This window comes from Podospora anserina, chromosome 1 (assembly GCF_000226545.1).
Source record: "Podospora anserina S mat+ genomic DNA chromosome 1, supercontig 6".
Lineage (NCBI taxonomy): Eukaryota > Fungi > Ascomycota > Sordariomycetes > Sordariales > Podosporaceae > Podospora > Podospora anserina.
Window position 1 is genome coordinate 959,081 of NW_001914851.1, and position 25,618 is coordinate 984,698.

A 25,618-nucleotide genomic window follows, 5' to 3' on the forward strand; every position below is an offset into this window, starting at 1 on the left:
CAGAGGACCTGGACGGGAGCACGGAGCACAGACCGGGGAGCCTTGAGGTGGTGGAACTGGAGTTTTTGCTCGCCCTCTTTCGCTTCACCACGCTGGCGCATTTTACGGCACTGTAGCCCAGGCGGCAGCTCCCCAGGGCAATTAGACAGCGCCTGGGGGGAAAACATGGGGTCCCGGGCTCTTCTGACAGGCCAAACATGAGATACCTCGAGATGCGACACACCGCACTGCAAAGAGAAGGTATCGAGTCTTGGTGTTCCAGGGGCCGCATTGGCCACCGTCTCTTCACCACAGGAGAGCCTTGCCGGCCGTGCTCCGTGGCCCACCAGGCTGGTGATGGGAACGGGTCTTGCTGGTAACGCAGATCTGGCCCCACAGAATCACGAAATGGATGCCGTGACAAGTGGGTGCGAGATCCAGCATGGGAGCTCCAGCTCGACGTGCCCATCCATCCAGGTACAGCGTCGTGAGTTCCAAGCCTTGTTGGACGTGTTGAGAGGCCATTGTACTTCCACCGGGTGTGTGTTGGACCGGCCCAACACACGCTCCACCGCAATGAAGCTGTCAACGGGTACCCGTCCAGAAATAGCTGGATGGGGACGATGGATGCAAGTGCTGGTTAGTGCACCGCCAAGGCGCTGTATTAAACCCATTTCAACATCCCTCACAGTCCGCTCCTTCCATTTGCCGTTCTCAGACACTTTTGATTTCCAAACGCGCAGGGGTCATAGATTAGATTGCCTGCTAACCTTCTTCACCGGCTCTCTGCATTATTTGACCTTTTCGTCGACGGGATGAATGCGTTTGTCCTCTGTTGCTGGGTATGGAATGGCAACAATGACGACAAGCAACAAAGGAGTTTGAGAAGAAAGATCTGAGCTGATCAGGGTTCAACCACGTGGTCCCCCTTGCCAGCATCTCACCACTGGATATCAGCCACGGATATCAGCCACGGACCTCTCGCCCCGGCGCCACCAACTACGACCTACACTTACTAGTCAGGAACCACCACACCACTCTCTCAACGCCTCCTCACCCTTTTATCGCGAATCCGCCTCTGAGACTATCCGCTCCCCGGATCGGCCATCGTGCGGTGAAGTGTTGTGGAGATCAGGGAGTTCTTTTTTCACATGGTGTCTCAGAACCCCCTATTGTGTTCAGCCCCCGTTTCGACGTCTCACTCCACAACCAAACCAGGTATGAACCTCAAGATCCCAACTCCCACGTGTCTTTCCTTTTCTCTGCCGCCTTCCCGTGCCCCGGAAAATCCATTTCTCGGAAGCTCACGGACGACAAGATTTCCAAAGCAGGACAAAGATGCAGGGGTGAAGACGATTGGAAAACCGTTTCTTGCAACTTGTGATGCGGGAAGAGCTGTGCCTCGCATTGGCTCGCGACCGACTCGGCTGCCATCGCGCTAGCTTCTCACCTTGGCGTCTACATGCATTGACAGAGACAAGTTGACACTCTGTTACAGTGGCTTCACACTCCTCCCTCTTTTGCATTTTCCGAGCTGCCAGATGCAGACACCGATGCCGAGAACCACAATGCAACCTTGCCAGCCAAGCTTGCGATCGCGAATATGTTTTTGGACAACGTATAGGGCAGAAAAAGAAAACCCTACGGCGCAGTGCTTGGGAGCCCAGCTGAAACAGGCCATTTTCTGCCTTTCATCCATCATCTGCCGTTCACCGCTGGACTTTTGAGTGATCTAAACGCCGCGTCTCCTGCATCCGTCCGCTCGCGCCGGGAGTGCACTGGAAGAGGCAGCGAAGTCAGCAGTCCAATCGGTAGCAAATCCCCCGATGCGCTGTAAGCCCTTGCCGCAAACCTGCACGCCTCGATCTAGGAAATACACCAATCAAATTCTGTGGTAAAAGAGCCAGGAGCCAGAGGGCACTGTCTCATAGGGTTGCTTTTTCCTTCTGCGACTGCATAATTGACGCAGTTATACATGCATAAGGTTGGTTGATGATAGTTGGTGGGTGGTTGACGCAGAAAAGGGGGCAGAAAAGGGGCTTCAGCTGTGGTTTGAAGAGCTGTAGCAACTTAGAGAAATGGGATATTCTATTCGCATCCACCGTCCATGAGGAAGGTAGCCAACAGGAAACTGCAAGTAACCTCCAGCGTAGGATGAGTGACGTACTTGATAGATCGCAAGCATGATCGGTACGGATTATTCAAGACATCCCATAGCACACTTGACCCTCAGAAAAGCCTAGAAGAAGAGCGGCTCGCTGTAACATGTTCAACATTGGATAAACAATTTAGCCCTCACAAACTTAGATACCCCAACTGTCCACCCGCTGCCAACGCCCTTCCCAGAAGCCCCGAAGAAAACCCCGCTGTTCACTCCGCAAAACTAAAGAACCTAACACCGTTTTCCGTGGACAATAGGAAAAAGAGGCTCCTGCATGAGAAACCGCAGCAGGCAGCTAGATAAGCATCGAGTGCGACCTGATGCCCTTTGGCCCCAACTCACTGTTTCATTTTGTTAGCGGAATTGTGCGTCAAACTCAATGGGGCAGAAAGAAAGACTTACTTATAGTCCACCCTGCTGAAGCTCATACTCCTTTGTGCCTCTAGTCCGGCTGGGTCCAAGTTGTGAATGCAAAAGGCCAGGCGCGCTGCTACCTGCGCACCCAGAAACATGGCTTCCTCGAAACCGTTCTTGGTCCATTCCGCCAGATAAGTCGGCAGCGTAGCCAGCTTGATGTTAGTGGGTGTCTGGCTGTGGAAATGATGGCTTGTCTGTAGCTGACCGTCTGCGCCCACAATCTGGCCTTGAAGGCCGCCGGGGACGCCGAGGCTGGCGGCGGTGGTGGCGGCTTGAAGCAACGGGTTGACGCTGCTGCTTGTGGGCAACTGGCCAGTGAATGAACCAGTGGGTGTCTGCGAACCAGTTCCGGAAGGGGTGCCGATGTTTGATGGCAGCTCCGAGGTGAACATGGTGGCAGAGGAAGGGGAGATCAGGTGGCGGGCTTGAAGGGTTTGCATGATATTGTCCTTTAGGCCACGGATGCGCGCTCCGTTGCCGACAAAGACCAGATTTTCCCAGCAACTAGGGCGCATGTACATTTCATCGATGCCCTGTACGGTGTGGTAGATGGTGGTGACAATCCGATCGATTTCCTTGCGGTCCGCAAACAGGAAGCGCTCTAGGCCCACCTCGATATCACGACGGACCCGGCGGGAGATGCGCTCTGTAGCTGGAGCAGCAGCAGGGGGTTGAGCTGCTGCTGGAGGCGCCGCAGTATCAGCAGCAGGTTGCGCTTGCTCTCCTCCTGTCTTCGCGGCAGGTTCATCGGGTGTCGTTCCTGCATCGTCAGTCGACGCTGCAGGGGCAGCACCAGAATCGGCCATCTCGACGTCCTTGGACACCCCGTTCTCTGCTGGAGCGGAGGCTGAGGGAGCCGGTGCTGCAGGGGGCGCAATAGGGACATCCTCAGTCACCAATTCTTCGTAGTGAAATATGGTCTTGGTTCGCTTCGAATTCGGCAGTCTGGCCTTGGCCGCAGCAGCGGCATCGGTCTCCTGCCCCTTGCCCTTTCTGCCAGCCTTTGCCTTCTCCGCCTTGAGCTTTTCCTGTTTCGCCAAAAACTCACGGGTTTGACCGCTGACGACCAGACTGGCCACATCAAGCACGCCTTCCTCATTAACCACCTTCTCATCGCCATCGATACCCAGGTCATCATCAGCGCCCACCACAGTGGTGACAATCTTCGGTCCTTCTGTCGGCGCAGCCGATGATGTCGCTGTTCCGTTGCTGCCAGTCGCGGATCCCCCCTCTGTCGGCAGCTCCATAAGCTCCTTGGACTCGGCGGCATAAGGCAAGACCTCACAGACCGGGCTCTTCTTCAGTTGCTCCGCCATCTCATGATCAAACCCCTGCTCCTTCAGCAGCTCCATCAGCCTCTTGGTAAAGAACTCTCCGCCGCTGATTCCCCTTTTCCTCTCCTCGTCAGCCTTCTCGCTGTCCCTGACATTCCCCGGCCCAACATCATTGTGTCCAACTACCCTCCCTTCATATACACATGTAACGTCCACCTTTTCGAACCCCACATCCACCACTGTCATGTTTGGCCATTTGAGACCGTACTGTGTCGCCAATCCGCTGTGAAGCAGACACAGCGCGGGGGTCTTTGTCTTCTCAAACACGTAGCGCGAAATCACCTCGCAGTCCGCCTTTGTCCACTGCGGACTCGCCATCAGCATGATTGGTGTGTTGTGGTATGTCGTCGTCAAGGCTTGGTGAACGTGTTCGAGAAACGCCAAAAACGCCTCCATGTGCACAATGTGGCCTGCCTGAATCGGATAGATGGCCCCTTCCAGTGAATCAACATCCTCCACCCAGTCAAAATCGTCCTCGCCTTCTCCCTTGACACCGGCCGTGGTCTTGGGTCGCTTGTACGTGTGGAAGGGCCTAAACTGGCCCTCCACTCCTGGGTCAGGAAACATGCGAGTCGGAAACCGGTGCTGTGGTGGTGTGAGCTCGTTGCATCCCATCTGAGCCAGTGTTGTCTGGGAGCCGGGGCAGATGATGAGGACCTGTTCCTCGCGCCATTTGCCAGTTGAGCCAGACATTGTATGTTGTTACCCCCCCTCCTCTTAATTAGATCTGAACTGTAGCTTTGTATCTTGTTCCCTTTCTTGGCCAGCAGATGGGTTCCTCTCGACCGCGGCGTGGGCTTGCGTTCTCAATGGGGGAGTGTAAACCAAGGAGCTAAGGCTGCCGGTCAACAGAATGCAAACATCCAACTCGGGTGGTGGGTATCGAATTGGCGAGAACTAGAATTGGCGGTGCGTCACAAACAATATTCAAATCGCCTGCCTGGTCGAGACGTCGCAGATATTTCAATGCGCCAAAAATCAAAGCTTCGCGCTGTGTTGCAATTTGTGTTGCTGGAGCTGAGCTTCAAATGGTGGGAGAAGGCGCGGCTGCGGGACACAGACTGACAGAGAGGCACGACTCGGAGCGCGTCGTCCTGTGCAAGAGAGCTCTTGAAATTTTGGGTGGGGCGATTATGTAAGTCACATGCCGCCAGCAGTACAACCCCTGAATCGGTGGTGGTTAAGCACACGCTACATTCGGCAGTCTTGAACAGCAACTGGGTGCCGTAGTCTGATTTGTATAATATATTGAAACAGCTTGGTCCCAGCTCTGATGCCTGAGAGTATCATTCATCATGCCTATACTGACCCATCTGAGCCGTAAGTGCCAAAGCCGTAGTTAGGCCACCCCCATAAACATTACTAAATACAGAGATTCCAAGGTATGTCAAAATCGCCCAGTCTCCCAGTCCACTCGTCAAGCTCCCGCTGGCAGTGAACCATGACCCTCTCCACCAAACGCCCAAGATCGATGCGTTGAATTCGCCCAAATCCATCCCAGTTCCACCCAAGTCCTGTAAAACGCCCAGTCATGAAGGTATCAGCCGTTGCAAAGAAAAACCACCAACCCTACCTATTCCGCACATTTCCCCCCAAGTCTCGGCCTCGGCTTAGGCCTGCCGGCTAAACAGAAGAAAGGTGCATGTCCTATGACATACAAACATGACCACCCACGTATGTCCCCTTTCACACTAACAAACGCCATCAAGCGCCGTACCGCCATCCGCTCAAGAAAGAGCGACCGAGCTTCCTTCTGTGCTACCAGAAGGCGAGATTATTCTTAGGGCTTTCGCGCCATTCGCCGCCTTGGTCTCTTCCTGAGGATGTTCAGTGGCGCTGAGAAACTCATTTTCCGTAAGGGGGGTCCGCGGTTCTCTTTCACTCTCCTCTTCCGCCGACGAGGGCAGTTCAATGTTCTGCGGTACCGGTGGGACCTGGTCGCTTTCATGACTCTTTCTCTGTTCCAAGTTGGTCTGGACTGCAATGGCAGTGCTGACCGATGACGAGTTCTTTTGGTGGCGAGGGCTGTTGGGGCGTGAGTCGACTTTGATCGAGTTTTGCTCCTGACCGCTGGTTGAGATGGCTTCGTCGATAGAAACATCGCCAGCAGTATCAACATCCTCGGCGCGGGACGAGATCGAGAGAAATGAGTTGCGAACGGGGCTTCGAAGTGACGACACGTCACCGTACTCAGTTTTGCTACCGCGAGACACACGAGCCGGACTCCTGGCGGGAAGAGGAGGCGGAACTCGTTTTGCGATGGTTACTACATTGGCGCCTTTGGCTTGGATAACCTGGGTGACTTGCGAAGTGCGAATCGACGAACGTGTAGGCTGCGCAGCGGCGGTAGCGACCTCACAGATGATAGGCTCCTCCTCATCCTCTTCGTCATCTTCGTCGTCGGCATCTTCGTCGCGCTCGTCATCCGCCTCTGGGAGAGATCCGGTCGAAGTTGCAGGGGCATTGGCATCCCTAGAAATTGTTTGAGTCTCCTTCTCAGCCACAACCTGCGTTTCCCTCGCCTGCTCTACGAGCTTCTCCTCCTTGACCTCCTGAATTACTTCCATCTCTTTGAACTCTGCAATCTGTGCTGGGGGTACCTCCGAGGAGCGTTTCCGGAGTCTTTCAATGAAGCTTGTGTCAACTTTTGTGTAGTCAACTTCCTCAGGTTCAACAACAGTAGGCAGCTTGTCGGACATCGCGTCTTTCCCGTCATCGCTATTTGCGCGGCTAAAGCTGGTTTCAGCCTGGCTCGTCACGTCCGTCTGAGTGTAGGCATCCGTCACGGCGGTGGCCTGTGTCCTCGACGACATGCAGCTGCCTCGGTTGCTCCTAGAAACGAACGTCTCCATGCTCTGGCGGCTGAACCGAGCAAAGACAGGGCTTGTCGGACTGGGGTGGTATTCGAACTGTGTGCTCGTCGGTCTCAACTTGGAGCCAGCTTCGCGGATCTCGATACCGGCCATTTCAAGGCCTATAACGCCAAAAGGGTCCGGGTCGTTGGCGTCGGGAATGCCGAAGGAGAGGGTCGAAGGTGTCGTCGGGGGCATTCTGGGAATCTCGATGACCGCATCTCCGGGAGCCGGTTGCTGTGCTAGCCACTCAAAAAGGGGCTTGTCAAAATCAGTTCGACCCTCGGCAGCCTTGATGACCTCAAATAAAGGACGCATTTCCGGGATAGTCTTGGGGATGTTGCCAGCAAGGATGTCTAAAACCGAAACATTGGCGCTGTAAAATCTTTCGTTTTCGTTCGTCCGTTCTGTGACCAAGGATCCGTCAAGTGCCACTGCTTGATGCTTTCCCCTAGCCTTCACATACGTCAACACAGTATCACCAATTTCCTTCCACTTGATTTCCGGTTCCGGGCCCTCCATGGCAGTTAACGGCCCCACAGCGAGGCTGACGTCGTCGCCCAGCATCAGTCTCGGGCGGGTGAAGAGCTCCAGGGTCTGGACGCTGTTGATGACCAGAACGCAGTCGTATATGTCGACACCGATCACAAAGCCGAGCTCGGCTGTGTGGAGTATTATTCCAGATGGAGGTGACCATGTTCCATCAGCTTTCCGAGCGGTGATGAGACCAGCGCCACCGGAGCCCGACATCCAGAGGCCGGATCGCATGCAGGAGAAGATGGCGATACCAACGGCATTCTGTATTATTCGAGGCGGGATCTTTTTGGTAGTGTATATCTGTGCAGACTGCGATGGGGGATCGGTAGGTGGTGATACGGTTCGTATTGGTTGCGCTTCTGGAAATTGAAACCCATCGACTAGTTTCCCGTCAGCTTAAATGAATAACCATCCATCTGGAATGCGGCGTAGACCCACAGCAGAACGACTTTAGTATTCTAGCAGCCTTGTCACATTCCTTGTCGAGCGTTGTCGGCCAGTATGTCTCGCGATCGAAACGGGTAGGTGTCTTGCTCGCTGCCGACGATGTGCTGAGACGATGGGCAGGGACGGCGATCTTTCCGGCCCATCCAAAAACTTTCCCAAGAGCCCCCGGTGTTGAAGCCGGGGCATCCGTCACCGCTGTCGATGCCGTCGTCCTGGTGCTGCTGATACTGGCTTGCCTCGGCCGCTCCCACGAGGGGAAAAAGGACGAAACACGCTGCATGGTGGTGGACTGTGGCGAGCTTGACGCCGACCAGGCCTTTCACCAAGCTCGTCTGAATAGGGGAGGGAGGGGGAGACTCGCGAACGGACGATGGTGGGAGTTTTCAATTTGACCCAGGCAAGAACCTGGAAAACCCAACCAGATCCGACCAGTGCCGAACCAAACAATTCCGGGCCAGTCCCGGCAGCCCGACTGCTGTGGACAAGTGACGTGGGCGATGATCACGCCAACCGAGCGCGCAGCTTGGAAAAAGCAACCACCACAAGGGACGCACTGCACAGGAGTTGACGGCCCTGAATGTGCAACCAGGGCTTGGACGGCCGTTAGCGCGGAACCTGGCTTGAAGATTGTATGATGCAAGGCAAGGACATAGGCATGCTCCCGTCCATAGAAGGGAAGATATGCTAGAGGCTTTGGGAACAATCCGACTGCCATGTATGTTCTTCAGTCCTCATGAATATGGAGATCCCATCCAAGCGAACACTGACAATTGTGTGATGCTCAGGAAGAAAGCAGCTGGAGAGGCTTGACCTACTATAGAAGTACTGTCCTAACAATGATTCATGGACTGGGAGGTGCTCCAGGCGCGAGATCACGGACCAGGGTGTTTCTGGGCGGACAAGGATGCTGCAGCCTGGGACCTAGCGCTTCTGCTTGAGTCGTAGCCCCCAAAAACTCTTGGGGCTGTTTGCCAGTCAATGGATGACGAGTGGATGATGGGGGGTTGCAATGCGGATGGCGATGACACTCTCTGCTGCCGGGCCGGTGATTCTCATGCAGAAGCGTTTAATCGCGAGATGGCGGTGCCTGGGATCGCTCGACTGTGAAAAAGCATACAGATCTTGTCATTAATTTGCGTCTGGCTGAGATGGGTCTGATGATGCGGCGGCCATTGAGAGCACGTTCGGGTGTCAGCCGGGCCCTGTGTCGTTTAGGAGCGTCCAATGCCGATCTCTTGATGTCTTGGACTTGCCCTGCGCCGTTCAGAACCAAGTGGGGGGTCGGATTGGGCGGCGACGAGCATGAGCGAGCACGGGCGTGGCTGAAGAGGACAGGAGTATCGCAAGGTCGAGGCAGCCGTATTCAGGAGGGTCGATGTATGTATCAGCTGAGGTGGCAGAAGAAATGGAGAAGGGGGGGATGCAAGACACAGGAGGATGAAGAAGAAGAAAAAAACGCGAAGATGGTGCGAAGAAAGCACGGATGGAGGGGTTTGTATCCGGAGCTTGCAGTTTGCTGCAGTCAGCAAGTGGAATCTAAAGACTTTCCCAGACAACTGGAAGCGACTTAGCAAGCGAGTGCTGAAGCTGCTGGATCCGGAGCGAAATGACGGCGGGACGATATCAAGAAGGCATTCCGGAATGGCTCCATTCTTTTCAGCTTTTGAGAACACCGACGAGTGAGAAGCCAGGTGTGCTCTGGAATTCCTTGGACAAAGAATGGGAGTCCCTGCCAAGTGGTGAATAAGGTTGGGTGGGTGACCATGGTTGGAACATCGCCATTTCACCCGGACGGAGCCCTGCATTGTGCCTTTCATATCACTTGTGAAAAGGTCTGAAAAGTTCTTTTTGTTTTCCTCACCATCGCCCAACAATGTCCCGTTTGTCACCCTTTCATCTGACCGATTTTGCACTTGAACCTCTGAGTTTGATGCGATGTATTTATATTGTTCCCTTCCTGTGGGATGGTGCGTATACATATGCGCAATATGGGATCCCATACCTTGAATGCGGCAGTGGCGGAGGCTGTGAGCTTGATCTTGGATGCGAACTGTGGAGTTTCAATGCGGGCCTGCAAGACAAGCGGGATCCCACATCGAACCGTCCCCACTTTCCAAACTTTTTAGCTGATGCACTGACCACTTTTAGTCCCTGGTTTTGACCCCACTTTGGATCAAGGACAACGGAGACGACATCTCGTTCCTGAGCTCGGTAGGTGTTGGTCGATTTTGAACATCAGCATCTTGCTAAGTTTGATTCGGCATTATTTCAGTTTGCTGATGCAAAACTTGTTTTCTTTTTCTTTTCCTTTTCATTGTGCAGGAATGTTGGAGCTCAAAGTTGCCTGCTTCTGCCCCTCTCTCCACTGAAAACAGCATGGTCACTCCCAACCTCGCCCTCCCCACGAGACACCACCACCAAAGTTTCACATACACATACACGGACACAGGTACAGAAACACAGGCGGAAAATGCAAAATAAATTAAACACAGGGCATGTCCCAAGCGCGGTCAGTCCTCAGCCACATCCGCCTTCATATGCTACTGAATGAATGATCTGCCTGGCCGACCGTTTTCGTCTGCCGTCTGTGCCTTCAGCTCTCGGCCGGTAGTCTCGTTGACCCCGCGCGGTGCGCAGTTGGGTTTGTTCAACCATTGAAACATCCTTGCCTGGAGTGATTGCACGGACCCCAGGATGCCTCGATATTGCTGCCCTCACTTCAGCCCCCTCGCATTGTTTGCTTTTTGATATGCTTCGGTTGGGGCCGGGTTGAATCAGTTGGGTTTCGGTGCATGTTGCGGAGCGACACTGGTCATGAATTGGGTGTTAGTCAGGGGCAATAGGTAGAAGAAAGGGAGCATCTACCCGACTCCAGGAACAGAGTTCAGGCATCAGAGAGCTGTAATCCGTACGAGTAGAGCCCTGAATATTCGCCGATGAGTGTGAAGCATTCTCATGTCTCCCGCTTGTCTTTCCACCTTAAAAAGGCGCCTCGAGCCTTGGTATGCGGGTTATGACTATGTAGGCTGGGTGATTGACAGCATCTTGTCAATACCCCCAATGTCACAATTTCACGATGGCTTACTCAAACAACGGTGCTGCGGCACTGCGTCTGATGCAACCGCAACAGTTTAGAACGGCACGGCACACAACTATTGCTACAACGTTGGGATGACAAAACGATAAGCAGCATATGGGACGAGATGAGAAAGTGGGGGTCGGTAAGTTCTGATACGATCTATGGTTTATCACTCACCTTCGAAACCTCTGGTGCAAGTCATGACGCTCTGTCCCATTGAAAAGTGTGGGAGTCTCATCTCACTCTCTATGCCAGGCACACGCCACAGTCTTCTCGAGAGAAGTGCACCTTCTCGTCAAGCACAGTGATGGATGCCTGCCCTCGGGCTGTTTGACCAACCATTATTGCTGCTTCGAGTGTTACACCACTTCCATGCCTTGAGTAGTGAATAGCAACACGTAGAGGCGGTGCTGGTCTCTGCCCAGTACGCTCAGGTCGCCGCTTACAGGGTGAGTGAGTCAAGGTGTCCCATATCAAGGTGAACAGACATTATCGCCAACAAAGGCGTTGGCGGACTCGAGACTGTCCAAATTGCATGGAATGCTTACCGGTCTCCAAATATCAAACATGATTCCAGTAGGTGCTCTCAACGTCGTGGAATCTGACCAAACACGCCAAAATAAATGACAATTGCTTGCATTCTCTGTGTCTAGACATATTTGTGTAAATGTAGCCATGTTCCGTAACACCTGTCCCCCAAATAAGATACATGAACGCCTGCCTTCCTGAACCAGCCAGTCCCACAACGTCTAATGCTGTATTATGTTGTTCGCTGATGAAAACATCAAGAAAAGAAATAAAGGTACACGTTGTAGGTCTAAGATATTATCGTAAAAGGTCGTGAGGTGTGTGATGTGATTATTTACATCTTTTGAGTGGAGGTCGTGTCGTATGATTGCTGTCGTGGGCTGCTGCCTTGTCACTCCCATGCATCAGACCGAAGGGGCTGGTGAGCCAAAGGAGCTGAACGTGCCCGAAGACGTGGGGCTGGGCGAATCCACTGGGCTGGAAGAACCCGATTGACCCGGAGAACTGTAAGGGCTGGGGTAGGCGGACGTGTTTCCATACTTGATGAACATCGGCCACGGGCCCCCTGAGATCAAAAACCGCTCTAGACCCAGAGAGTCAAAGTTTTCTTTGCACCTCGAAGCAGACTTCTTATACCAGCCCTCAAATCCATCCTCCTGATGTACCGTATTCCAGTCATCGCTGACCACGGGCAGAAAATCCCAAACCTCCCTGGTGCGCGTATAAGCATCACCGCTCTCAATATCGCCTTCCAGGTGAAATCGCTGAAGCGCAGTGAGCTTCTCCTTTAGCCCGGTGAATAACGAGCGCCACCGTCCGTTGTGTAGGTGTATGCCTCCGATACTGAGCTCAAGTGGCTTAGCGAGGCCACGACCGCCAAGTCGGAGTCTCTCGAGTGTGGGGGAGTGGCGGAGTAGGAAGGACTTGAGATCCTCCTCAGAGCATGAGATGCCCTCGAGCTTCAGATCCGTGAGCCTTTTGTAGGTGAAGTCACCGGCAAACAGAGCCCTGAAAGAGAGCTCAAACTTCTCGGCCGGCGCATGATATGTGTGGAAAGCTAGACGCAGGTGTGTGACATTGTTGGCGGACTGAAGGACCCGTCCCAACCCGTTGATCGCTCTGGACCGCGAGGCAGGGCCCATCTGACGGGGAATATCAAGCACCAGATCCAGCCGGGAGAGGCCTGCAAACGTCTGGGCACAGTCGAACCATCGCTGCCGAGCATCTGGATGACGAAAGAGCTCCAGGGGTACTTGATCGATACTCAGAGACTGAAGACGAGCGTGAGGGAGCGCGGAAAGGATGGCATCAAGGTCCTTTGAGGCGCGAAGTCGGTCTTGTTTGCGACAGTGGTGATACGGAAAGACCTGATCAAACAAGTCAATGCCGTACGGGTTCTTGGTGAAGTTGATATCAACGACCTCCAGGTTAGGTAGCCGCTTCAAAGTGGCCTCGAGCATAGACTGGCGAGTGTGTAACGGAGCCACCAGGGTGGCACGCTCTTCGAGCTTGTGATAGCGAGACCAGCCCTCCTGAATGAAGTCATGACCCTCGCGGCGCCTCAGCCACTGATGCAGAGAGGTGGTCTCTTGGGCCCGTCCCACATCTACTTTTGCCAAATGGAAGACCAGTGACCGGGGCTTGCCAAGAAGACGGTCATGGCGAGCAATCGAATGTAGCCTTTGAACATCATCTCTCCATTCTACTACTGCAAAGTGGTCTAGGAGGAGGTAGTCGTATCCTATATCGGCAAATTTTCGTGATGCCAGGCGGAGGGCCGTTACGGTAGGCAGGTCGCAGTATTGGTAGACGATTCGCACCAGCTCGACGGGGAGGAGGTCCATGCTGGAGGTGAAAGGAGCATGGGAGGACGAGATCGGCAAGCACCAGTAGGTCCCATATGATGTAGATGAAGGTGATGGAAGTAGGAGAAGACCAGACAGATATCAGGAATATAAGCCAACCGTAATTCAACGTGGGTGAGGTTATGGCGAATGGCAAAAGTGGCGGGCGAGAAGGGAAAAGGCGGACTTTTGATCTTTATACCGCCAAGCAGAACCGATCTGGCGGGCTGACACCGACACAACAACCTTCACATCCAGATGCAGGGCCCAAAAGATGGCGACCCAGGGGTAAAAAGCAGAAATGGAGTCAAACCGTTCCCTGCCCCTTGCACTAGCACATGCTGCTCGGTTGCCGGTGTTGCAGTTTCCATGGAATGCCGTCTCTTGGGCACGCGAAGGAGGAAAAATTCGACGGGCTTTGACACCGAAACTTTTGGGCAAGAAGTCGGTGAGCTTAAGACAGACAAGGGCGACCACGACGCACACGACAGTTGGATTCGCCAGCCTGGGCTTCCGACAGCGACAGGGGACCAATTGCATCCACAGTTGCATTAGCGGCCTGGTGCAGGCCCATGGATGGATGGCTGGCGGTGTGCAGCCTCTGCCTCTGTGTGACCGAAATGGAGGTGTGATGGAAAAGTCATGGAATGCGCCTCCCGTCACCTAAACGGAGACGCTGACACCACGTGAAAGGTCGCCGATGTGCGTGGTGAGCAAGCATCACCAACTAATGCCACGCCATTCCCGATCTCATCGCCTTCCGCACTTTCCAAACTTATCAAGTTCCCGATCTTATCAGAAGTCTTGGTGTTGTGGTGGAGTTGCTGTCTCTAACGAACGGAGCAGTACTGATGTCTCTCCTGCCGTTTGTTGCACAAGGCCGGAATGGTGGGATGGACACCTACCTACCTACTGTACCTCTTCCTCTTTCAATGGCTCGTGAGCCCTGAGAACACGGGGCATGAGTCCAGCAACCTATCCAATCCACTGGTGCTGACGAAAGCATGCCTTGGTCATATGTATCCATCAACAGTAACCTGATCATGATGCGTTACATGTAGCCACTTGCCCCTCTTTTGCGTTTAAAGTATGATTGATGAAGAAAACCGCCAGACAGACCGCACTTTGCCGCTAATAAAGTTAGGAATCTTGAAACAAAAAGGCGGACATCGACAGCAGAGGACGTTCCACAGTGACAGTCCCGCTCCTTGGGCCGTCTCGATGTCTCACCTCTGGCTCGACGCTTGTGTCCACGCACACCGAAGATGCCGCTGTTCTCTCACCTTTCCACCCACGGGTGTGTAGTGGAGGGATCTCAATCAAGGTCCAGTCAGGTCAAGGTTTCTATTATTTCTTGTGTGCCGTCGGAACACTAGACAAGACCCGGTTGGTGGTTTTAGTCCGAAAAGTGTGTTGATTGCATGAGATGTCCCAAGGCGATGCAGCCTCATTCAGAACTTGCGTCCGTATCAGGGTGTTAGACTGTTTTAATATCAGTCGGGTACCATCTCCAGCTTACAGACCTGGTGTACTGCCTGCTCACGGCCCCTGGATCGATGGGCCTATTTGGACCGCGGAGAATACATAACGAGGTATTCTTCATCTAAAGGTGAAAGCTGCTGCATGTCACACCGAATCCCCAACCCGCCCGGCGGTGAGGCGGGCTGCCAGGCACCCCCACTCGCGGCTCCGTGGCGGGGTCTAGGCACGGATCACACGCCCGCTTTTTGCGTCTCCTCTTTGGTGTTTGAAGGCAGTTGTGGCCTCTCCAGCCCACTTCACACACCACCTCCATCAGCTCAACTGAAAGTGCTGGGGCGTGTCCGGGCTTCTTGCCTGCATAGCCAACTGTCGATTTCAAGGGAGTCCAGTCAACCCTTCTGCAAGACAGGCACCTACCCCGCGATATTATTACACAGCCTCAAGCTTGAAATGTCGAAATGACCCATCAGCAACGAGGGACCAAGACGCCCCGCTCAAAAAACATAAGCCTTTTTGCCCACAAACCCAGCATGGTATTGCTATTCCAGCCTTGTGCCACGCCACAGCCGTCCGAATGGGCTTTCCAGACCTGATGGGTTCCTCGACAGCCCATCGCGGCGCGCGAAAGAGCAATAAAGTCCCGGCCGCAAACACTCCCCTCGAGATGACACCGGCAGCTAGAACTCCAAAGGATGCTGTCAGCCATGCTCTTCCAGAGTATATCGCAGAAGAGGAACATCTGAGGCCCCTTGGCGAGACAGCACCCGACCTGCGAGAGCTGAATGCCTGTCTCGACGCACTGGCAGCCGTCTTCCCCGACATCCAAATCGAAGTATTCCGAGAACTGTTGACCAACTTTGACGGAGAATCTAGGCTTGCTCTCGCTGCCGACGCTTTGCTCAAGAATCGTGCCGTCTGGGTGAAAGGCCGCTGGAGGATTGACAAGGACGGACCAGACGGTATGGCTGCCAAAGAACACCAGCAAAGGCCCGGCCAGAATGCCGCAGATATCAATCGAAGGTTCGAGCGCGTGCCACCGACCGAAGTCTTTAGAAGCCATGAGTACAGAGCTGCCGTGGAGAATCTGGGCCTGCAGGAATTCAAAGGCTTGCAGCGATCAACCATCAAAGCCGTCCTGGCTGAGCATAACTACTCCTACCTAGAAGCCCGAGAGACTCTCGTGGGGTTGGCATCCAAGTCGTGGCGCTTCACTATCTCTTCCTTATTCCGGGGACGCAAAGTTATCTCGGCTGCTGTGGCGGCCCAACACCCCCTGATCATCTATAAATCAACTGGCCAAGGGTCTATCGTCCCGACTATCAAGGCTACCGGAAGCGCTGAGCTCGACAGGGAGCTGTATGATGCCCTTATTGTGCCACTGAAAACGAAGCAGCGAGCTGAACGCGAAGCGAAGGATCACGAGTTGGCCGTAGCCATGAACAACGCCGAAGCCGAGGAGACAGACAATCTGCTGGAGTGCGTTTGCTGCTATACCGAGTCTGTCTTCGAGGAGTTCACTTCTTGTAGTGCAAACGGGCACATGATCTGCTTTCGTTGTGTACAGCACACACTCACAGAAGCCATCTTTGGCCAAGGTTGGCAGCGCAGCATTGACCCAAACACAGGAACCCTCCGGTGCCCAGCCGCCGAATCAACAGAGTGTGCCGGATGCATTCCATCACATCACTTACACCGGGCGCTGATGGAAGATAAGACCGGCCCTGAGAAGCTTCACAAACTGGACCAGCGACTCGCCGATAATTCTCTGGCTGCGACCGGTCTGCCGATAATCCACTGCCCCTTTTGCTCCTACGCCGAGGTAGACGATATTTACCACCCTGAGACTGAAACTCAGCTCAGGCCCCGTTCTGTCAACATCTGGAATATCATCCTTGTCGTCGCATGCCTCTTCACCGTCCCCTTCCTGGCCCCGCTGGCTCTTCTGGTGGCTTTTATCATATTCCTGCTCTTCATCTCCCACCAAACCTTCGGCACCAGCGTCATGGCTGAGCTCCGCGCTGCTCGTCAACGCCAACGCCGCCGCCGTCGCGGTCTCCGCTTTACGTGTCAGAACCCTCTCTGCGGCCGCGCCTCCTGTCTGCTGTGCAATAAGGCGTGGAAGGATGTTCATGTATGCAATGAGTCCAGCCTTGTCGCTCTCCGAACGCAGGTGGAGCAGGCAATGAGCTTGGCCATCAAACGGGTGTGTCCCAAATGCAACACTGGGTTTGTCAAGACCTCGGGCTGCAACAAGCTGACCTGCCCGTGCGGGTACAAGATGTGCTACGTCTGCCGCAAGGACATTGGGAACGGCGCGTCGACGCAGGATGTCGGCTATCAACATTTTTGTCAGCATTTCCGGCCACAGGGCGATGGGACAAAATGCAAAGAATGCACAAAGTGTAATTTGTGGGAAAAGGAGGACGAGGAGGCGGTGCTGGACGCTGCGAGGAAGGAGGCAGAAAGGAAATGGATGGAAGCGGAGAAGAGGGAGCTCTCTGGACCAGAGCAGACATATTTGACCGGGGGGGTGGCGGTGAACTCAACGAGGACGGGGGCTGTGGTCTTGGGGGACTTGCTGAAACGTGGGAGATGGCCCACAATGGGGGAGGTTTGTGATGTTTTGGTTGAGCAGTTTTTGAACCCTTGAGTTGTGAGTAAACAAGACGGAAGGGCATTCCAATGTAAACTGGAGACCATGTCAAGACGCAGTGTGATAGCGGAATGAAGGCTCTATTGGATATCGTACCAAGTAAAATGATAATGACGGAAACAGTCCCGTTTTGTGTGCCCATCTCGCCGAGACCATCAACACCTGCAAAATATATATACCTGATTGTACTGTCCATCCCAACTAATTGCTCCATAGGAGTTCTTCTCACCAGTCAAAGCGCGTGCACACACACACACACACGCACGCACTGAGCCACACCAGTTTTTATTCCCACAAAGCCACGATCCACCGTTTGATTGCCACCAGCACTCAACCGAGCCAGAAGTTAAAATGCTAGAGTAAACCGCGAGTAGATCAGGACATCGCGAATCCTCTTTTCTTCTGGCCTCCTACTTTTTGACCAACCCGACACACTACTACTGCCCCCTAAACTCATGAAAATGAAGGAAACAAATGACGAGAGAAGAGGTATATTAAGAGACATAATGACCCGACACAGTTCGTGCTTCATAGTCGCCAACCACGCAAACCACCCAACCCAGCAAAGAAAACAAAAAGGTCGCTTCGCTTTGAATCACAGACAAAACCAATAACAATATCCTTCCCGTGCCCCGTTTCGTCCATCCGGGTTGCCGGCTACCCATTAGAAAAAAAAAGCCAGCCCGGTGCATTTCCCGTTTCCCCACGTGTCGCTAGTACTTTTTATCTCGAAAAGGACCACAGAACCAAGAGAAGCAAGAAGAGGAGACTGACGCCAAGATCGGGAATAACAAGAACGGAACCCAGGGCCTAAAGCTGTACGTTTTATGCCATCCCTCGAACCCATCTAAACCAAGCCGGAGAGCTAATAAAAATCAAGCCGAGCAGAGCCCGTGGGCCAGACGTTTTGCTATGGCGCGGTCACTTCGATCTTTGTATCCTCCTCCATTGACTCTGGTAACGTCTCGTTGGCTGTCTCAAGGGCAGTCTCCGCCGCGGGGTTGACAACCGGTTCGGGAATGGGAACGATTTGAATGGAAACGGGTTGGGGAAGAGTTTCTTCCTGCTGATGATCCTGCTGTTCAAAGACAATCGGTTGCTCTGGTTCTTCTACCCTTGGCTTCTTGGCAGCTCGGCCGTCCTCGAATGTGTGATCCCGGGAATCCCTGGCTTCCTTGAGCTCAACTTCGAGTTCATCTAGGCGCCGCTTAAGCATGTTTTCCCTGCGGTGGCTTTCCTCCAGCTCGTTTTGCAACTGCGCATGCGCAGCATTGAGGGCTTCGGCTTGAACAGTCGCGACCTCGAGTTGGGCGGTCAAGGTTTCGTTCTGGCTTCGAGCCTGGTTGAGGGCATCTGTCAGAGCATCCATTTGTGCGCGGAGCTGGGCATCCGAATCAGAGCCGCCATTCTCTGGCTGCTGTCGAGCTTGCGCTTGCAGCTGTTGCTGTTCTTGTTCGAGTTGTTGGATTCGTCCACGGTACAATTCTTGAATGACCTCGAGTTCGCTCACACGCGTCCTCAGCTGCGAATTCTCGTCATGTCCCTGAGGCATATCTGTGCGCTCGCCATTCAGGGGTGAAGCATGGCCACCAGGCCCGCTGGCGACTTGAAACCCGGACAGCTGTTGCGCCTGAAACTGTTCATCTTGATTTCCGTACATCGGCGCCATGTGCGGGTTATACATGTTCGGTGTTCCGGTGCGTGAAATGGGGGAGTTTGTGTCGTCCATGTGGCCATTGGTCGATTTTTGCGACGGTCCGCGGGCGCCATTCCCATTGGCAAGGTCAGCGCCGTTCACGTCGGCGCCAGCGGGGAGAGCTTGGTTTTGTTGCGCCTGGGTGGGGATGCGGTTAGTGATTTGGTGGCTGGACACCTCCTGCGCTTCAATTGCGTACCTTTTTCTGCTTTGCAAGATCAGGGCGCATAGTCTTGACGCGATTGCGGCTCTTGATAACGTCGGTCTTGAGGGAGCTAGGCCGAGGTCGGCCATGCAGTTTGAGAAAGAGACCGCAGGCATTGCAGAGGACGGCGCCGTGCTCGTCGCGTCTCCATAGCGGCGTGGTCGAGGTACCGCAGTTCTGGCATGTGGGCTGTGTTGATTCACGGTCATGGTTAGCCATGGTTGCCATGATGGCGGTGCGCTCCAAGGCGATTTGACGAAAGAAAGGGGCAGAGCGATTAGATCGTGACGATAAGGCGCCTTGATAAATGCGAGGGAGGGATAGATATGGGAGGTGGAGGAGGGATGATAAGAAGATGATAAGGAAATTTTTGAACGGATCCCAAGTGTGGGGCACCAGTGATAACACAATCGCTTTTTGGGCGACCGATCGATCTGCAGACAGCGCGGGAGCCAGTGTGGGTTGGGGGCTTAGATAAGCGCAACCCCACCAGATTTTTTCACCCTGATGACATCGTGAAGAGCCAATTGGAGGGGAAAAGGGCGGCCAACAATGGACATGGGTTCCGTCCGACTCTCCCTCTACCCCTGCGTCCTTGGATTGATTCGCAAACCCCTCTGCAAGCACTACAATCGGGCCTCGGTGATGGATTGTCGAGATCGTCTATGCCACATGGGTGGAGTTGACGAGCAAACAAAGTGTGAATCTGAACGTACCAAGTTACCACCCGGGCCAGGATGGGTGCTCGCAGGCGACGTTCTAGGAGGCATCGCAGGCGCGATCGCAACAGGCCTGAGCGAAGCAAACGCGTTAGTCAAGTTAGTTCCATAAACAAGCAAGCAAGCAGTGACAGCTACGGACTGGATGAACCGGAGTCACAATGGCCTGCAACGAATACAGTTCGAATGCGCGTCTCCAGCAGCTCCATGCGCCACAAAGAAAAATAACACTGACCTAGGCTGCTGTATCTGAGGGGTGCCCGTACCAGGGGCGAATGTAGAGACACCCGGGAGCGGGTTCAAGGGCGTACTGCCAGAGGCTGTACTAGGCGCATCCGGGTGCGTCGCTGCCAGGCTCGGAGAAGTAGGCCGCGCCTCGGGCTCAGGAGCTGAGGGCAATGGTGGCCCCGATGACAGGCCTTCGGTGGCCGCGCTTTCGTCCATCTTCCAGTCAGGATGGAAGGGGATTTGCTGATTGATATCCGGGGGTGGCGTCGGCTCCGGGTGCAAAGGGGAGAGATGGGGAGGCTGTAATTGCGCCAGTTTGATCGAGGTCGTGAGAAACACTGTGCGCCGTTGAGAGGTCGCGGTCGCGAAAGAAACTTGGAGGGGCGTCGACGGAAGACTGCGGAAGGAGACAGGTTTCCCGGGGCCGGGCGGTCGGGGGAGCCGGGAAAAGAAGCGGTGCCGCACAGCGATTCGATCGGCAGTCGTGCTAAGGGCAGTGCAATGGATCGGAGCATGCGAGATGGGGGGCGCGAGAGGCAGTGGTGAATTCGCCAAACACGCGTGACGGGTGCCAACAATTGCAAAGGGAAGCGGTAGGCGGCAAAAGCGGACAAAGACTGGAGAATTCCTCGTTCTCTCTCGATCTAAGACATTACAATACTAATCAGTCTTTTTGCGCAAGGCAAACGAGGGAAAAAGCCGACATGGGGAATAAACAGAACGAACAATACAAGAACAAATCCCCTTTTCCAGTGCAGGACGATCGAGCCTCGACTTGTAGGTTCCTGTGTTACGACACGGAATTACACAGTAGCGCTAATCCAAATCTTTTTGAGTGGCTAGGGACCGACCGCTATATTTGGACGCTTGGCACGCTGATTGGCTTGCTTTGCAGCTTATCGTCCAGCAGAGCCTCGAAATAACCTACACTGTAGGTAGTGATCAAATAGTATTTGGGAGTCACATCTGAAGGGATATCCAAATAACACTTGTGATCATGTCTATGCTTTCATCCCCCTTAGGAGCGCAAAACGAGATCCCATCTATAAGTCTATACATAATACTAAGGTGAGGCTTTTCTCCTGATCCTTCCTTCACTTGTCTACATGGCAGACCCTGGAAGCAAGGTGAGACCAAGTTTAGCAGATAAGATACGAGATAGGAGCTTGGCGATAAGAAGCAACCAGCGACCCCAATGTCCATGGTGGTTTGTACTGTGTGCCAGTATCCATTATAGCACGTCAAAAACACCATACTTGGCGCATGAAGAACCGCAAGCGTTATGGTTCCTGAGCTGAATTCAATGATTGATCAAGACAGTTCATGACCAGTCAAAAGCCGGCCGCCAAGTGGCAGGACAAGCCGTCAGCTGGTCGAGCTTTGACATGTGTGCCCCACTTTCTGGCCTGCAAGGTACTGTGCTCCAAAAATTTCCATCGAAGAAAAGACAAGCCAGGATATTTCCAACATCAACAAACCGCAAATCTCGAGTCGCAGCACGGCACGTTCTTTGACATTGGCAGTAATTGTTACCACCATAAATCAGTACTTCACCACGTCTGCCTTGAATTAAAAGGATTCGCCGAATTTCTTTGCGACAATATGCCATCGACACACAAGAAGGAGAAGCCATGGGATACCGACGACGTTGACAAATGGAAGGTCGACCCGTTCACCAAGGAGGATTCGTCTGGCGCATTCCTGGAGGAATCTTCATTCATGACACTATTTCCCAAGTACCGTGAGCGCTATCTGAAGGATTCTTGGCCGCTCGTCACCAAGTCCCTGGAGAAATACGGCATTGATGCAGTTCTGGATCTTATTGAGGGTTCCATGACTGTCAAGACGACCCGAAAGGTGAGCAACCACGTCTTCAATCAACTTTACTATTATACCAGACACTGACCAGTCACATCTAGACATACGACCCTGCTGCTATTCTTAACGCGAGAGACTTGATCAAACTTTTGGCGCGGTCGGTTCCAGCACCCCAGGCAATCAAGATTTTGGAGGACGGAATGGCGTGCGATATCATCAAAATTCGCAGCATGGTACGGAATAAGGAGCGGTTTGTCAAGAGGCGGCAACGTATTCTGGGACAGAATGGCACCAGTACGTTTTGTGCACGGTTTTTTTCACCTACGGCAGCCCACAGCTGACACACGTTACAGCATTGAAAGCGCTAGAACTTCTTACCCAGACCTATATCTTGGTCCATGGTAACACAGTATCAGTGATGGGTCCATTCAAAGGGCTCAAGGAAGTAAGAAGGGTCGTGGAGGATACCATGCAAAATGTGCATCCTATTTACCTGATCAAGGAACTAATGTAAGCTGGTCCTCTTCGCCCACACACTGAACAAATTCACTGACGGTGTCTAGGATCAAGAGAGAGCTGGCCAAGGATCCCGCCCTGGCACAGGAAGACTGGAGCCGGTACCTACCAAACTTCAAGAAGCGCACATTGTCCAAGAGACACAAGCCACATGTCGTCACGGACAAGTCCAAGAAAACATACACGCCATTCCCCCCTGCACCCGAGAAGAGCAAGGTCGACCTGCAGATCGAGAGTGGCGAGTACTTTTTGGGCAAGGAGGCGAAGCAACGGATGGCCGAGCAAGAGCGCGCGGAGAAGTCGAAGCAGAAGAAGGAGGAAAAGAAGCGAGAACGCGAGAAGGAGTATGTGCCGCCGGAGGAAAGTGCTTCCAAGTCCAAGAAGAGAAAAACATCGCGCGATTGAGGTTGAGTGGCGGAGGGAAAGGGAGTTGTAATGGAGACCTGTCAATCTGGATGTTCGAATCCAGAGCCCATGATACCCAAAGCAGGGCCTGATGCTGACTGAGTTGGCGCAAATCTTCTGCTTTTGTGACTTTTTTTTGCTTTGAGGACAGCGATCATCTTTTGGTTGGCGAGTTTGGAAAAGGAACCGAGGCACTGGCGTCATCGGTTTCCATATCCGTTGGTGCGGGGGAACGTGGGGAAGGCGGATCCGGGCCCGAACTCCTTAGCGCCGGGATTCGATTTCTTAAAGGGACGACACCCAGTGGCTCATCAAGGTTGACCCCTTTCGTTACTACTGACTGCATTTATGTACATTAATTGATATCTCGACTTAAGGTGATTCATCACATTCACCATGCCTCAAAATCAGAGCCTCACCATCAAGCCTATCGAAGGTGGAAAGCCGGGCAAGGTCTATTATCCGTGAGTTTTGGCGTTCCCATGCAACTCGCTCACCAAGTATTAATAAGCTTGAAGCCTTCACCTCAACACATCACCTGTTCCCACGCCCGGACCGGGCCAGGTGCTCGTCAAAGTGCAGGCCAGCGCTCTCAACCACCGCGACCTCTTCATCCGCCAGCACCTCTACCCCGGCATCTCCTTTTCTGCCCCTTTGCTAGCCGATGGTTATGGAACTGTGGTTTCACCAAGCTCATCACCGTTGTACAACAAGCCCGTCTTGGTCACACCCTCGCGCGGCTGGATTTCATCCCCTGACGGCCCGGAACCCATTCCTGCGACGGAAACCAACAGGGAGGAAAAGGAATGGAGTGTAATCGGCGGGTCGGCTCGTTATTCTGATCAAGGAACGGCTCAAAGCTTCATCGTGGTGCCCGAGGAGGAGGTATTTCCTGCTCCGGGCCACTTGACATCCGCGGAAGGGGCTGCGCTGCCTTTGGCTGGGCTGACGGCGTGGAGAGCGCTGATCACAAAGGGGGAGGCCGAAAGAGGTCAGAATGTGTTGGTCACGGGGATTGGCGGAGGTGTCGCGCTCGCGGCTTTGCAGTTTGCGGTGAAGAAGGGGTGCAATGTTTATGTTACTTCGTCGTCGCAGGAAAAGATCAACAAGGCGTTGGAAATGGGCGCCAAGGGTGGGGTGTTGTATACTGAGGCGACTTGGGAAAAGACACTGCTGAAGCAGCTGCCCAAGACAAGGCCGTTTATCGATGTCATTGTCGACGGGTCGGGAGGAGATATTGTTGCCAAAGGAATCAAGATGCTAAAGCAGGGAGGCAAGATTGTGGTGTATGGGATGACAGTGGGACCGAAGATGGAGTGGAACATGAATGCCGTGTTAAAAAATATTGAGTTGAGAGGCACGAGCATGGGCAGCAGGGCTGAGTTTGGGGACATGGTCAAGTTTGTGGACGAGAACAAAATCAAGCCGGTTGTCAGCCGGGTTGTGAGCGGTGGGTTGGAGAACATCCAGGGCATCGATGGGCTGTTTGAGGATCTCAAGGGTGGCAAGCAGTTTGGCAAATTGGTCATCCTGGTAGACGGAGAGGAAGAAGGGGCGAGGTCACCCAAGTTGTAGGGATGTGTGCAACTTTTCTGTATCAATCTCTAGCCTTTTTGCTGATGATTTATGCTGAGCTCAGCTCTTGAAACGCTCGCGACTTTTGTTTCCCTAATGTTCAGGCAACCTTCCTTCAAATCGTCCCACTACTTACTATCCCCATTATCAAGAGAATGAATCGCCGCGGCGACACCCACCCACTCCTCCAGACTCCTTACATACCCATCCGCGGCTGCGTCAGCTAAGCTTTCATGACCCCAGACCACTACCTCGTCAAACTCAGCTTGCACCTCCAGTTTCCCGTGGCTATCTTTCTCGAGATCTATCACATCTGCCTTTCCGTTCTGATCTGGTAATGATGAGATGGCAACAACACCTTTGTATCCTTCTGGCAATGCGACGGGCTTGCCTCTTAGCTTGCGGCCGCGGAAATAGGCTTCTTTGATGCCTGCAGAGAATGTTAGTCATGGATGAATAAGACCTGGAAAATGCTAGAGGGCATACCTGTTGATGATGTTGATGTTTGTGGGTCCCAGAAGGACTGTGTTGGTTCGACTGGCCCGGTATGATGGATTTTGCAAGGGAGAAGGTGGACCGTCGTTCTCTTTGGCGAAGAGGAGGCAGAGCCAATGTCAAGAATTGGTTGCGATGTTCCCATTTTGTAGATTCGATCAAAGAAGGATGAGATGGATATCCTTTCTGGTGTCTTTGAGTGGGATGAGTTGAAAGGAGCGCGTCAACAACGGAGAGTTTAATTGAAACGCGATTGGAGACGCGTCGCATGTCCACCAAGGTTCTCAGGTGGGGCGCCCTGACCCTAACCCGGCCGCGCATTTGATGCCCCTGACACAGTTCCGCCATCAACGTGAAAGACAAACTGGTTCCAACACAGGAGATTAAATATTTTGATTGATCTCAGTTACATATGAGTAAACTCTGTCTTGCACTCACACAGGACACTGAATATTGGCGGGCTTGCGGCAGTGAAGAACGACAGGGGTGATGTGATGATGTGATATAGCCCTCAACAGATATGAGACGAGCAGTTCATACTGAGAAGTGGCCCTTCCAATTATTTTACAAGATGGGCTTGAAAAGCTATCCTTCCATTTGCCTCCTGTGACAGTATATCGACCCGCCACCTTAGCAAAACCCCTTCTC

The 25,618-nt window shown here is 53.4% G+C and overlaps 8 protein-coding genes across 8 annotated transcripts; 3 read left to right on the forward strand and 5 right to left on the reverse strand.

The window, feature by feature from the left end:
- Positions 1 to 2,435: 2,435 nt before the first annotated feature.
- PODANS_1_23960 (uncharacterized protein) lies at positions 2,436 to 4,584 on the reverse strand (the record flags this gene model as incomplete). The annotated part of the gene is made up of 2 exons (XM_001906689.1): positions 2,436 to 2,481; positions 2,543 to 4,584. The coding sequence occupies 2 exons, from the start codon at positions 4,582 to 4,584 to the stop codon at positions 2,436 to 2,438; spliced, it is 2,088 nt and encodes a 695-aa protein (XP_001906724.1).
- A 1,034-nt stretch (positions 4,585 to 5,618) lies between these two features.
- On the reverse strand, positions 5,619 to 8,007 carry PODANS_1_23970 (uncharacterized protein; the record flags this gene model as incomplete). Its single annotated transcript, XM_001906690.1, has 2 exons — positions 5,619 to 7,660; positions 7,719 to 8,007. The coding sequence occupies 2 exons, from the start codon at positions 8,005 to 8,007 to the stop codon at positions 5,619 to 5,621; spliced, it is 2,331 nt and encodes a 776-aa protein (XP_001906725.1).
- A 3,731-nt stretch (positions 8,008 to 11,738) lies between these two features.
- Positions 11,739 to 13,178, reverse strand: PODANS_1_23980 (uncharacterized protein; the record flags this gene model as incomplete). Its single annotated transcript, XM_001906691.1, has 1 exon — positions 11,739 to 13,178. The coding sequence occupies one exon, from the start codon at positions 13,176 to 13,178 to the stop codon at positions 11,739 to 11,741; it is 1,440 nt and encodes a 479-aa protein (XP_001906726.1).
- A 2,056-nt stretch (positions 13,179 to 15,234) lies between these two features.
- PODANS_1_23990 (uncharacterized protein) lies at positions 15,235 to 17,310 on the forward strand (the record flags this gene model as incomplete). Its single annotated transcript, XM_001906692.1, has 1 exon — positions 15,235 to 17,310. One exon carries the CDS (start codon positions 15,235 to 15,237, stop codon positions 17,308 to 17,310), a length of 2,076 nt encoding a protein of 691 aa, XP_001906727.1.
- A 913-nt stretch (positions 17,311 to 18,223) lies between these two features.
- PODANS_1_24000 (uncharacterized protein) lies at positions 18,224 to 20,377 on the reverse strand (the record flags this gene model as incomplete). The annotated part of the gene is made up of 4 exons (XM_001906693.1): positions 18,224 to 19,147; positions 19,209 to 19,442; positions 19,931 to 20,006; positions 20,169 to 20,377. 4 exons carry the CDS (start codon positions 20,375 to 20,377, stop codon positions 18,224 to 18,226), a joined length of 1,443 nt encoding a protein of 480 aa, XP_001906728.1.
- Positions 20,378 to 21,484: 1,107 nt separating this feature from the next.
- On the forward strand, positions 21,485 to 22,900 carry PODANS_1_24010 (uncharacterized protein; the record flags this gene model as incomplete). The annotated part of the gene is made up of 4 exons (XM_001906694.1): positions 21,485 to 22,018; positions 22,081 to 22,273; positions 22,333 to 22,489; positions 22,543 to 22,900. The coding sequence occupies 4 exons, from the start codon at positions 21,485 to 21,487 to the stop codon at positions 22,898 to 22,900; spliced, it is 1,242 nt and encodes a 413-aa protein (XP_001906729.1).
- Positions 22,901 to 23,296: 396 nt separating this feature from the next.
- PODANS_1_24020 (uncharacterized protein) lies at positions 23,297 to 24,475 on the forward strand (the record flags this gene model as incomplete). The annotated part of the gene is made up of 2 exons (XM_001906695.1): positions 23,297 to 23,364; positions 23,419 to 24,475. 2 exons carry the CDS (start codon positions 23,297 to 23,299, stop codon positions 24,473 to 24,475), a joined length of 1,125 nt encoding a protein of 374 aa, XP_001906730.1.
- Positions 24,476 to 24,603: 128 nt separating this feature from the next.
- On the reverse strand, positions 24,604 to 25,115 carry PODANS_1_24030 (uncharacterized protein; the record flags this gene model as incomplete). The annotated part of the gene is made up of 2 exons (XM_001906696.1): positions 24,604 to 24,905; positions 24,962 to 25,115. 2 exons carry the CDS (start codon positions 25,113 to 25,115, stop codon positions 24,604 to 24,606), a joined length of 456 nt encoding a protein of 151 aa, XP_001906731.1.
- Between the last annotated feature and the right edge of the window lie 503 nt (positions 25,116 to 25,618).